This window comes from Amblyomma maculatum, chromosome 5 (genome assembly GCF_055883805.1).
Source record: "Amblyomma maculatum isolate TAMU_Amacu chromosome 5, ASM5588380v1, whole genome shotgun sequence".
NCBI lineage: Eukaryota > Metazoa > Arthropoda > Arachnida > Ixodida > Ixodidae > Amblyomma > Amblyomma maculatum.
The window spans coordinates 160645613-160659707 of NC_139348.1; the positions used below are offsets into that span (position 1 = coordinate 160645613).

At 47.5% G+C, this 14095-nt stretch overlaps 1 protein-coding gene across 1 annotated transcript in view; it reads left to right on the top strand.

Moving 5' to 3' along the window:
- LOC146190132 (uncharacterized) overlaps nucleotides 1–14095 on the top strand; it is a 68446-nt gene that overhangs the window by 24679 nt on the left and 29672 nt on the right. The window contains exon 4 of the mRNA XM_084605423.1: nucleotides 1022–1280. Within this exon, the coding sequence (XP_084461549.1) occupies nucleotides 1022–1280 (259 nt within the window). The remainder of the gene's footprint in view (nucleotides 1–1021; nucleotides 1281–14095) is intronic.

Consider the following 14095-nt stretch of genomic DNA (forward strand, 5'->3'; position numbering starts at 1 on the left):
TTATGCCCACTGTAGGACGGAGGCCTCTCTGATAGTCTTCAATTAACCCGGTCATTTGCTAGCTGCATCTACTTGACTCCTGCGAACTTCATCACCTAATCCACCCACCTAAATTTCTGCCGCCCCCTGCTACGCTGCTTCCCTCCCCTTGGAGTCAAATTACCGTTAGCGCCTATCGGTTATCTTCTCATGGCACACGTTCTTCGTGATTTTCACTAGAATGTCAGTAACTCGCGTTATATTTCTGGCCTACTCTGCACGCTTCCTATCTCTTAACGTTATACCAACCATTTTGCGTTCCATTGATCTCGGCGTTGTCCTCATCTTAGGAAGAACCCTGTTCGTTAGCCCCCCAGTTCTCTTTGTTGACGCCTCCATTAGTCTAACGCATGCTTATTAGCCTACAATCGAACCCTGCAATATTACGTGAAAGAGCCCTGATTTGCCCTACGAATATGTGGCCCCCTCATCTCAAAGGAGCCACCAGAGTGGGAAGCTCCTTCAAACTCGGTCATATCATGTGACCTCGGGACGTCAAATAACGTGCCCGACCCCAAATTATTCTTACACCGTGCCCCATAGCAACGCGTTGTCGTTCACGATGCGAACGCGTCTGGAGGCCATTAACGCTTTAATACTTTCGACGACGGAATGGAGAGCATGGTGCTGGCAGTACAGTGACTGGACGTAGGCTTGTGTGACATTGCGTTCTTTCATGTGGGGACGTGATATCAGAATCAGCGTACCAGGAATGTTGCATTTAAGTGACCCTTTACGTCAAGCAGGCACGTTCATACCGCTTGGTAAAAGGGGCTTTGTATGTGGGCTGGCAGTCTACTATATAGCGTCTAACCCTCAAAGGCTTAGCTTAATAATAATAATAATAATTGGTTCACACAAAAGGGAAAGGCGCAGTATCTGTCGCACTCATTTCTGTGGACACCTGAACCACGCCGAGATTATTTGTTTTACTTGCTTGTTCCAAAAAAATTTACCTAGTGAGGAGCATTTAACCGTGCAGGCACGAGACCGTCCCTGCCGAGGGCCAGACGGCGTCGCAGAAGGCGGCACGGCTCTTCCGATCGTGCGAAGAGATACTGCTCCAGGAGACGGACTACACGCCTCGCATTCGCGGCTTCATGCGCGATGCCGGGCTGAACTGGCCGCGGAGCACGTACTCGACAAACGCTTACTACTCCATGTTGAACGTGCACTATAATTGGAACTGGCCCTCACTGCTCGGTTTCAGCACGGGATTCGTCCGTCGCGACCTTTTCCAGGTGGGTGCTGCGATTCCCTTGAAATACAAAGAGGAAAAATCTAGGAACACATAATTGCGAAAATTGCGGAGTTCTATCCCGGTTAAACCTATTTAACCCAGCTTGTTCTATATTAAGCACGGCTACAGGGTCATACTGGCGTTTCTTCTCGACGCTAGCTTCTCGCTCTTGGTCGGTCTCTGCCTCGAGGCGATCACGCTTCAGTGCTGCTTCTCGGCGACCAATATCGGCTGGATGGTCACACTTAGTTTGCGCCCAAGAGTTGACGCACTCGGACCAGCACGCATCTCATCCATGGCGAGCAACCGAAGCAGTTGTTAAGCCCACCTCTTAGTCCCGTGGTATCAAAGCCTCCGTGTCGACGATCGGGACAATTTCTAGGTGGGCCCGGGTAGTGCTACGGGCGAGGAAGATAAACAAGCGTACAGTGTTGTGGGCAGGACCGTTCGCGCTAGGTCCACTTCGGCGGCTAAAGGCCAAACTCGCAAGGGAATTAGTTACACTGCCAGAGGCAGAGAAGGGCCGCTCTAGCTTCACCTCAACAGTATACTGCGATATAGCTCGAGCCTTTTCGTTACACGTCTAATAATATAATATATATTACACCGACAAAACGTATACAGCTCGTCGGTCAAAAAGCTATCGCCGCAATCCAGATGGAGAAAACCGGTGTCGAAGAAAATACCTGATTTCGTGCCAAGATTCGTACATTTTCCAGCGTTAAAGGAGGACCGGAAGGGAGTATTCTGCGAGTATTCTGTGTGCGCTGGTAGGCTTTAAGAAAACTAAGCGAGGCAACATTTTTGAACAAAACTTAGGGAAGAACTAAGGGCACGTAATGCGCAGCCAAGATTACCAGCGATCTTAATGGGTAACGGATCGGCTTCCAAGAAGACTGGTTACCAAAAGAAGACAAGCGTGGCCGGGACGGCAGGAATTGATATTGGCGGTCGAGATCAATAGGTTTTTAGGGACAAGGAGCTCTCAACTCGCACAGGACAGCATTAAGTGAAGGGTTATGCGATAGTCCTTTGTCCTGTGGTAGTTAGGCTAATGATGAATTGGCATGGTTAATGCAGTCAGCAAGTAGTTGATTTATTGTACTTGTCATGCACGTCACAGCAAATACGACAGCATCTGAGGCTAGCGTAAAAGGCTTATCGACACAAAAGGTACTTATTAAAAATAAACCAATATGATACCCAACCATTTCTTAAACTTCGACATAAATAAAGTTCGCACACTGTCTTAGCAACGCCACGGTATGACAAAACAAACTAAGACCTCAAGCCCCATTATCAACCAAAGGCGTCATCCTAAGTATAGTTAAAGAATATCTACGTGTATGCCCCAATTTCACTTAAAAGCTAAAGAAGACCACACTATCGCTCCACTGCGTCATCCCTCATGTGCCGTTTTGGGACGTGGCTCTGTCAAGCCACCGTCTTCAAACACTGATGCCAGGTTGCTGCAGACATCTATGTGGGTCAATAAATATGCGTCTGGAAGTGAAATACTTAGTTGCAATACATAAAGGTACCAGTCAGGCTCTAACTCAACTGTGTATTCAAAAAATCTCAGCGTCTTCATCATTAGGCAGCTGTCGCACTTCATCGTCCTCTGGAGCATGGCCATCGAATACCACTAGTCACACTACCCCCCCCCCCCCCTCGTGAAAAGCACAGTCCCGGTGCTTTCTACGTTAGTGATATAGAACGTGAGTTATAGGGCTTCATACGGGACACAGGCACAATTTTACAAGATGGCACTGCGGACGAGGTCTTCATATGCACAGGTTCAGCTTCGTATGTGCCGTCGGTAACGGGGCGCAAAACACGGTAAAGGCCTGTGTAACGGGGCAAAATGTTTTCGCAAAACCCCACTCGACGGCACGGGAGCCACAGCAAGACCGGAGATCCAGGAGTATAGTGCAAATCACGGTGGCGACTGTCGTAGCGGTATTTTTGAGAGTCTTGGGGATGCAGAGAGCCTGGCATGAGCAATCCGGCGGGCATCATGAGCGCGGACGACGGCATCACTGGCGTAAGTACTGGTGACGTATGTCACGGGTAGTGAGGTATCGAAGGGCAGTAACGGGTGTCGGCCAAATAGCAGGTAAAATAGATAGTATCTAGCAGTAGAATGGAGAGAAGAGTTGCAGGCTAGTGTCAGAAAAGGTAGATGAACGTCCCCATCCCGGTGGTCGTCAGAGACATACATGAAAAGCATGTCTGTGAGTGTACGATTTAGACGTTCCATGCATTTGGTCTGGGGGTGATACGCGGTAGTGAATTTGTGACGGACGGAGAACGAACAGAGAATTTCGTCAACTATTTGTGAGAGCAAGCAGCGGCCATGGTCAGTTAGCAGTTCACGAGGGGCGCCATGATGAAGAATCACGTTTTCTAGAAGGAAGTCAGCGACATATTCGGCGCAGCTGGTTGGGATGGATCGGGTAATAGCGTACTGCGTAGTGTAATCAGTGGCGACGGCGATCCATTTGTTCCCCGAGGCGGAAGCTGGGAAGGGCTCAAGAAGGTCAACACCAAAACGGGAAAACGGGTCAGTCGGTATGAGGATCTGGTCAAGGGACCTGAACAAAAAATTGAGTGTTTTTTCCGACACCGACAGAGTTCGCATGCGGCAACGTAGTCCTGAACGGAGCGGTAGAGCCCCAGCCAGTAGAAACGTCGGTGCAGGCTGTCGTAAGTGCAGGAGACACGCAGGTGTCCAGCCGTAGGAGCATCACGGAACTGTTTAAGAATGGTGGGACGGAGATGTTGGTAACGACGAGCAAACAGTCAGCGCCATCTGATCGCATATACGTCGGTGTAGGGTGTTCCCATGCATGGAGTACAAATAAGGCGAGGGATGGATCAGGGAGTTCGGAGGTAAGATGGAGGATAAGGGAATGTAGCGAAGGATCCAGGCGCTGTTCATCGGCAAGTGATCATAAACGTATTAGTCTGCAGATGGGGCCCTTAATGAAAAGAGAAATGGAACTTAGACAAAACGTAAACGCAAAATTAAACGACGATCAAATAGCGCAGATAGCAGCAGACATACAGGAAGCAATAGAGAAAAGCCCCATGGAAGACTGGGATTATGAACAGGTAGAACTACTCATAAGGAGGAAAATTCAGGAGGTTAAAGTAGCAAACCGCTGGAATGGAAAGAGGAAGCCACGGAGCTGGTGGAATAATGAAATCAGGGAAGCTATTGAACAACGAAGGGCTGCTTCAAGGGAATACAGAGTGGCAAAGAAAGCACAGGTATCTCAGGAGGAAATCGACCAAAAATAAGAATCATATCGACAAAAGAAACTTGAGGTACAGGCCCTCGTCCAAAGTAAAATAAAGCAGTCCACCGATCGCTGGATGGCTGATATACACGATGCCTCTAGAGGCGGAGCAAGAAAATTCTGGAACCATATAAGCTGACTAGGGAAGAAGAATCAAAGCAGGATCAGATTCAAGATAACGAGGGAAATTGTTTAAAGGGAGATAACGCAGTGAACTACATTACATCAGTTATAGCCCAATCATTTAAGAGCGACGATAGGGCAATCTGCGCAAATCAGGAAGCAACACAAGGTAGCAGAATACAAAGCAGCTTAGAAATGACCAATCTAAACTGGAAAAAGGCTGAAAAAGATATTCCTAAAAACACATCTACAGGAATAGATGGAATTCCGATCAAGCTGATTAGTGAACTCGGTCCAAAAAGTAAGGAAACGTTGTTAAAAGCTCTGGAAACAGTCATAACGAATAAGCAAATTCCGGACAGCTGGCGGCAGAGTAAAATGAATTTGATTTATAAAGGGAAAGGAGACAGGATGCACATAAAATCCTACAGGCCGATTACTATAACATCTGTTATGTACAGGTTAGCCATGCAGGCGGTGAAATTAAAGGTGCAAGCATAGGTAGAAAGTAACAAGATACTCGGAGAACTTCAGAACGGCTTTAGAAATGGTAGGCGCTTAGATGATAGCCTCTTCGTGCTTACCCAATGCATCTAAATATCTAGAGTGGAAAATAGACCTTTGTATTTGACCTTCCTGGACATAAACGGGGCGTACGACAACGTAAGCAGGGAACTCCTGTGGAACATATTAAAAGAAGGTATCGGTTATGAGATAATAGAGTTCCTACAGGAATTATACCGGGATAACAAAGTAGAAATTACGTGGGAAGGGATAAGAAGTACGGAGGATGTCAAAGTATGCAAAGGATTAAGACAAGGCTGTCCTGCTTTCATGCTTTATATGATAAACCTGGAACGGAGGATACAAGACAGTAACTTAGGTTTTAACCTGTTTAATATAGATTAGGTGGAAGGGCGGTAGAGCAGCGCCTCCCCGGTTTGATGTACGCCGACGATATTGTGCTGCTAGCTGAGAGTCTGGAAGAATTGCAAACTCTAGTTAAGTATTGCGGAGACGAAGGAGACGCTCTAGGCTTCAGTTTCAGCGCAGTTAAGTCGCGTCTGATGATTTTCAACGGCTCAACTGATCAGGGTCTTAAAATACAAGGCCATGAAATACCTAGAGTAGCTGAATATAAATATTTGGGGGTATGGGTAAACGAAGGATTGGCATACATTGGAAAGCTTGAGCAATCACTTAAGGCCAAAGGGCGAAGGAATGTCGGGATAATGAAGCATAAGGCATTGTGGGGATACAATAGGTGTGAGGTTTTGAGGGGTATTTGGAAAGGAATTATGGTGCCCGTACTTACTTTCGGAATTGCGGTCTTGTGCCTAAAATCAGAGGTACAGTCGACATTACAAATAAATGAGAGATCCGTTGGACGATTAGCACTAGGTGCCCACGGCAAAACTACAAATGAGGCGGTACAGGGAGATATGGGCTGGGCATCTTTCGAAGTACGGGAACCTCAGAGTGAAATATTATATGAGGAACGCCTGAGGAAATTGGACAGTAACAGATGGGCAGCTAAAGTATTTAAATACCTGTACTTAAAAAGCGTGGACTTACAATGGAGAAAAAAAACTAGGAAATTAACTAGTAAGTATGCTAGTCACAAGGACGGAGAAATAAAGAGCATTAAGCAACAGGTGAAAAACACAGAAGGTGACAATTGGATAAATTCGATGGAAAAGAAACAGAGTGTGGAATTATACCGTAAGTGGAAAATGCAGATAAGGAAGGAAGATTTCTTTGAGGTAGTGCCCTACGTTTTGAAGCTAGATCAGGGTGCCTTAGAACACGCAGCTACAAAAAGAAATTTAACAATGGAGATGACGCATGTGCTATATGTGGAAACTCCAGTGAAACAATTGACCACATTATACTCGAATGTAATGGTATCCATCCGGAAGTTGATGCAGGCGCAATCACTGTTCCTGAAGCTCTGGGGTTTAGAGATACCAGTGGCCGGGTGAATAAACCGGCGGTGGAAACTAGCAAAAAACGACTGGAAGATTGGTGGCTTAAAAGCAGAGAAGTGACATAATGTTAGTAATGTAGGAACAAAAATTTAATAAATAGAATGATGGTTTAGTTAACCATTCTAAATCAATTAAGATATATGGAGAAAAATGAGCATGATAGCTACTGCTACCACCCCGTTTCAAAGGGGACGCTCCTATGTTCCATCCATCCATCCATTAGAAAAGGCCGAGACATAGAAGACACAGGCGTCATCATCAGAGCCGGAAGGGCTAGAGGAGTGGACGGGGGACGGGACAAGAAGTCTGCATCTTGGTGAAGCCGGCCGGACTTGTAGATTATGGAAAATGTATATTCTTGCAATCGTAGTGCCCAGCGTTCCAAACGGCTAGTAGGATTTTTGAGGAAGGAAAGCCAACACAATGTATGATGACATGACGAGGGGAGGCCAAACAAATAGGGTCAGAATTTTGTACTAGCCCTAACAAGCGCCAGACACTCTCGCTCTGTGATAGAATAATTTTGTTTGGGCGTAGATAGGAGGCGGTTGGCATACTCAATCACCATTGTGCGGCCGTGTTGTCGCTGAGCGAGTACAGCTCCAATGTCATGGCCACTTGTGTCAGTGTGGAGTTCAGTAGGGCGGATGGGTTGAAATAGGCCAAGACGGGTGGAGTAGTGAGAACAGCAATAAGGTCGGAGAAAGCTGCAGCTTGTTACGGCCCCCAAGAGAATGAAACGTTTGCTTCGGGAGGTAAGTGAGAGGACGAGTAAGGGCTGCGACATTCGGGGTGGTGATGGTGGTGAAAGACATTTATTGGCTCAAAAGAGCATTCACAGGGAGGTATGATTGGACCAACCCTTAAGAGGCCAGTCCTCCAGTGGCGTCGGCGGCTGCGCGGGCGCGCTCAACCAAGGCCTTTTGGGCCTGTAGGTCAGAGAATTCGAGCAGGGTCGCCTCCCAGTCCTCCCGGGTGGTGTTGGGAAGGGGGGGGACAGCAGAGTTGGAGGGGAAGGCTCACACCATGTGGTAAATGTCCGAAGACTTCTCCGCACAATGCGGACAGCTGTCCAAAAAAGACGAATAGTCGAAAATAGGAACGTAAGCCAATAAAGCTTCAAACATAGCTGGATGAACGCGGAGTCAGAAAATCTCTGACAGCGCAAATCTTGTCAGGGTCAGGCTGGACGCCAGCAGGATTAACCAAGTGACCAAGGACTTTGATTTATCGCTGACCGAAGCTGCACTTCTAGGAGTTCAGTTGAAGTCCACCTCTACGAAAAAGCGCAAGAATTGTAGAAAGGCAATGGAGGTGACTGTCAAATGTAGAAGAGAAAACAATTACGTCGTCAAGATATCACAAACAAGTCGTCCACTTGAAGCCTCAAAGCAGAGTCCATCATGAGTTCGAAGGTTTGCTGGGGCATTGCAAAGGCCAAAACGCATCACTTTAAATTGGTAAAGGCCGTCAGGGGTGATGAACGCTGTTTTTTCACGGTCTCTTCGTCTGCCAGTAGCCGAAATGAAGGTCGATGGATGAGAAGTAGCTGGCTCTGTGCAAACTATCAACCGCGTCGTCGTTACGCGGGAGAGGATGCACATCTTTTTAATGCGAAGCATTACTTCGCTTCCGCAGCAGTTGCGAGTAATTGAGAAGGGTAGAGGTTAATGAGGGATGTCAATCGATAGAGGATAACGTATTGTAGCTGCAGAAAAATAATTAGGCCAATAAAGTAATTAGGTAATTAATTACAAGCAAAGAATATAAAAGTTGTCCGCAGCAGTTGTGAGTAATTGAGAAGTGGTAGAGGTTAATGAGTGGCTTCAATCGATAGAGGGTGACGTAATGTGTCCGAAATAGTAATTAGGCCAATAAGGTAATTAGGAAATCAATTAGAGGCAAAGCACGCAAAATCGTGTCCGCAGCAGTTGTGAATAATTGACGAGTCATAGAGGTTAATGAGTGGTGTCAATCGATAGAGGCTAACGCAATGTTGTGTAAGATAAAATAATTAGGCCAATAAGTTAATTAGATTAATTGAAGGATTTAATTAACTATTATACAAGTCGCGAAAGATGAGAGAGTAGAGGCGAAAATGGTCTTATTAGCCAATGCCTTGGTGTCACATTTGTATGTATCAAATGCTAAAATAGTTAATTAAATCCGTCAATTAAGGTGACGTCACGCAACCTGAAGTCGAGCCAAAAAGAGCATAGGAAGGGATTGGCGGGCAGTTTCAAAATACCAATGATGATGGCAGCTCATATCTGTCTAATCTCAGCAATCGTAGTCTTTCAGCAGCTGTCGCACTTCATCGTCCTCTGGAACATGACCAGCGAAAACTATTAGTAATATATATATATATATATATATATATATATATATATATATATATATATATATATATATATATATATATATATATATATATATATATATATATATATATATGAAGCACAGTCCCGGTGCGTCTACAAGACAGGTGGGCGGGAACTATAGGGTTTAAGGCGAGCGACATGCACGACTTCGGTGACGGGTTGTAGAAGGAGACTTGGGGTGCACAGGCATATCTAGTAGGTAACTTCGGAAAGTTACCGCAAGACGCGGTAAGGTCCCACGTAGCGAGGCAGAAGTGCATCGCACATGCCTACACGTCGGGCCGGGAGCCAGAGGAGTACGAGGGAGCCAGGAGGGTAGTAGGCGTCACGGTGCTGAAGACCGTAACGGCGCTTTTGAGAGCGCTGCGACGCACCAAACCGGTCTAGAGCAATACAACGGTCGAAATCAGCGCGGGCGATGGCATCAGAAGCGTAACTACAGGAGGAATTTTCAAGAGGCAGTAAGCTGTCATAGATAGGCGACTGTTATAAAGGGCAAAAAGACGTACGTCCCAGTAACGATGATGGTAAAATACATACATTGACACCATGTCCGTCAGTGTGCAATTAAGGCGTTCAGAAAGACAGTTAGTTTGTGGATGGTAGGCCGTTGTGAACTTGCGGCGCGTAGCGCATGAGCGGAGGTGATGAACAACTTGAGAAAAAAAGCAGCGACTTCGATCGGTGAGCAGTTGACGAGGAGCGCCATGAAGTAAGATGACGTCATGCAGAGGAAAGTCTGCAACGTCGGAGGCACAGCTAGTGGCGATAGCTCTCGTTATGTCATACCGGGTTACGTAATCGGTCGCTACGGCAATCCATTCGTTCTGAAATCGAGGTGGGAAATGGACCAAGCAGGTGGAAACCAACTTGAGAAAAGGGCTCAGTCGGAACTGCGAGTGGTTGCAGTTCCCACTAGGTTGAAGGGACGGTGTCTTCCTGCGCTGGCACAGCTCACAGGCGACGACGTAGCGACGAGCAGAACGGTAAAGGCCAGGACAGTAAACTCGCTGTCGAACATTGCCGTATGTGCATGACACTCCTAGGTGCCCTGCTATAGCAGCATCATGAAAGTGCGCAAGAACAGCAGAGCTCAGATGTGTCGGGACAACAAGCAAAAGGTCTACACCATCTGGGCGCATGTTGCTTCGGTATAATGTGTAATTATGCAATGCAAATATGCTGAAGAACGTATCAGAGCTTTCGTGACGCAGTTGATCAATAATGGGAAGGATCACGACCCTGTTCGACGCCGATGTGGAGAAAGTCCGAGTTGGACAAAATGCAGTCGTCACCAGTATGGTCAGGCAGTTCTCCCTGACCGAGTCTCTTGGGCGCTCAGCAAGGCAGACTCGGTAAGGCTATCGGTGAATGGGAATGGCATCAACACTATTGAAGCGATGAGTAACGACACGACGGATGTCTGGGCCAAAGGTAGGTCCCCAAAATCAAATATGTCGCTGTACGAAAACAAAAGGTCAGAGAGAGCACTGACTTGGTCAGGAGCCAAATACGCTACTATCATGGCATTAAGAAGGGTCGACCTAGAAGCTGATACGGAGGGCTCAGGCAGAGGCTTGAGGCCAGCCACTTCACAGTCAGCCAACGGAAACAGGTCAGCGAGTGCAATGCCATGGGGCAAAACTTGGATGGAGCGGCTGAAGTTAAAGAAGGGAAGATAGATTCGGTTACCCGTGACGGTCACCACAGTGTGAGGATGACGTTTCGGTGGAGAACAACATCCGTGATTGGACAAGTGGCGTATGTACCTTCAGGAATAGCAGGAAACGGCCAAAGGAATATACATGGCAGCTTCGGGCTGTAGGCGAACAAACTCTATGGATCGGAGGCGTGGCTTGATATGTGTGGCCGGAGCAGAAAGGGAGATCTAAGTGAAGGCTACTTGAACAATCAATCAGGGCAGAGTGAGCCGTTAAAAAGTCGATGCTGAGGATCACATCATGAGGACAGCGGTCGATTACAATGACGAGCACAGGGTTAGAGCGACCACAAATGCTCACGTGCGCAGTGCACAATCCCACGACGACAGCGACGCCTCCATCGGCGACACGAACGGCTGATGAAGCGGTGAGTGTGACAACTGTTCTGAGGCGGTGGCGAAACGAAGAGTTGATGACGGAAATTTGGGTGCCAGTGTCAATGAGGGCGCGGTAACAGGAACACCATCTACGCAGATATCTAGAAGGTTACGGCGATGAACGAGGGTCAGCAGAGGATTTTTGGGCCAGGTCGTCAATGCAGCTTCACCTCCGGGAGCTGCATTGGTTAGTTGTCCGGAAGAGCCAGATAAGTAGGGGGAAGATGAACGGCGAGGTTGGGGCGAGCGGTAACGGTGGTTCTGGGGAGACGGCGAGCGGCTGGAGATGTGCGGGGCTGGGAGACATCACGAGATGGCGTATCACGGAGAGAGTATGGGTGTGGTCCATAGGCGGCGCTGCGATCACGATAGCAGCGAGGTTGAGGTTGCGGAACCCAGCGGCTCCGGCAACGTGGCCGACACGTGAGCAGTTGAAGCAGAGGGGTCGGTCGTCCGAGGTTCGCCATTCTTCCGAGTTGCGGTAGCGGTAGCGGTATCGCGTTGAGAAGTTTGCAGTAGGAGTCGCGGTAGCTATAACTGGAACGGTGGGCTGCAGAGATGGCTGTGCGGACGGCTGACCAGAGTTGAGGCTTACGTTCGCATTAAGGTCCACATTCGCGAATTCTTGGCGAACGACAGCTTGGATCAGGGCTATAGTAGCGTCCGCCGGCTGAGGGGGGAAGGCAACGGGGGTCATAGCCTCCAACTCTCTGCGAACAATCCTGGTCAAGTTTGGCTGATGGGACGGCTGCTGCAGTATTGGCATATCTTCGAGCGAAGACGTAGGAGCTACGTTTGGCAAGCGGTCAAAGCGGGGAGCAATACGACGGTATTTAGCTTGCTCAAACCGCCGACATACCTCGAGGACGGAGTCGGTACAGTCTTTGCAAAGGAGGAGGTTAAAAACGTCGCCTCAGCAAATCCCTTTAAGATGTGGCCCACCTTGTCCGACTCGGACATGGTGCTGTCCACTTTGCGGCATAGAGCTAGGATCTCTTGTATGTACGACAGATATGATTCGGTAGACGACCGTGCTCGCAGTGCTAGGTCCTCTTTAGCACCGAGCTTGCGTCCTACCGGCTTTCCAAAGAGACCCAGGAGCCTCTCTTTGCACATATCCCAGAATGTCAGATCTTTTTCGTGCGTCTCAAGCCAGACGCGCGCCGTATTCGCCAGGTAGAAAATGATGTTCGCAAGCTTCAATGGTGCGCCCCAGTGGTCGTGCTCACTGTTGCGGTCATACGTAGCGAGCGAGCCTTCGATGTCGACGTCATTGGTGCCGCAAAAGGTGCCCGGATCACGAGGCTGCACCGCGAAGACAGTGGGCGCTGATTGTGCCTCTTAATAAGGGACGGGGAGACCAGAAATGACATTTACTTCATACTCTGTTATAACACCGGCATTGTGCAGAATGTAGAAAAAAAAATCAAAAAGGTGCTGTGCAGTGACCGCAGGATGGTAAGATCTCGAATTAGTCAATATGCGGAAAGGGGATTCAACAGGTTGGTAAGAAAGAAGTCCGTGAACGGAATAGTGGTGAAAGGAAAGATAGAATAGTTCAGGATCCGGCTATAGAATAGATATTGTTTTAACCGAGGAGACAACTTTAGTGTACCCACTGCAGGAGGAAGACCTCTCCCATATTCCTCCAATTAACCCGGTCCTGTGCTATCTGCATCCAATTGACCGCTCCGAACTTCTCAACCTTATCCGCCCACCTGACTTTCTGCCGCCCCCTGCTACGTTTTCCCTTGACTCCAATCCATTACCCTAAGTGACCATCGGTTGTCCTCTCCGTGCACTACATATCCTTCCCGTGCCCATTTCTTCTTGATTTCCACTAGAATTTCATTACCTCTAGATATTTCTCTGACTCACTCTGCGAGGTTCCTACCTCTGAACGTCGCACCCACCATTTTTCGCTCCATAGCCCTCTTCGTTGTCCTCAGCTTCAGTAGAACCCTTTTCGATAGCCTCCACATTTTAGCCCCATATGTGAGTACAGGTAAGATGCAACTGTTGTATACTTTTCTCTTAAGCGATATTATTGTAAGCTGCTAGTCATAATCTGCGAAAACTTGCCAAATACGCTCCATCCCAATCTTATTCTCCTCTTCATATTCCTTCCATGGTCTGGATCTGCGGTTACTACCTGTCCTAATTATACGTATTCTCCCACTACTTCCAGTGATTCGCTACCTATTGTAAACTGCTGTTCCTTCCCGTGGCTGTTGAACATCAACGTAGTAGAGCAATGAACTGTGATTTCGGGATATTGCTGAGTGCGCAGTACAAGTGTGCGGCAGTATTGTTAGAGAGCATACCGGTAAATAATCTAAGCAGACGAAGGAAACACGAAGTATGAAAGCTTCCAACCCGACAGGCACGATAGAACATGCAGAACTACCAAATTTAATCAATGAGCGTAAAGTGTCCGACATAAGGAGGCATAAAATGGAGAAGCTCGAGCATGCTCTAAAGAAAGAAGGTAGCCTTAAAGCGGTAACCAAGCTAGGCATGGGCAAAAATCAGGTGCATGCTGTAAAGTACAATGCGTCATTATTATACAACCAATGTACTCAAAGTGGCACAGGTGTGCTATACTGACAGTAGCCAAAGTAGTAAATACGAAATGAGATTGCCAGTAGCAAAGAGCAATTAGGCGTTAGTAACGAAGTACGATGCTAAGTAAGCATTAGGAGCTATGGAAAGTAGGTGAGGAGGTAACAACAGATTTGTTGAGTGTGGAGGAGAAATCATGCTAGGAAAACTGGCCACATTGTATAATACGCAACGCCTCATGTCAGAAACGGTACCGGAATCTTTAAAAAACTCTAGTATTACCTTATTTCATAAAAAAAGGGAAGCTAAAGACTTGAAAAATTGCAGACTGTCACAAACCCCGGCTACTGTACCCTTTACCC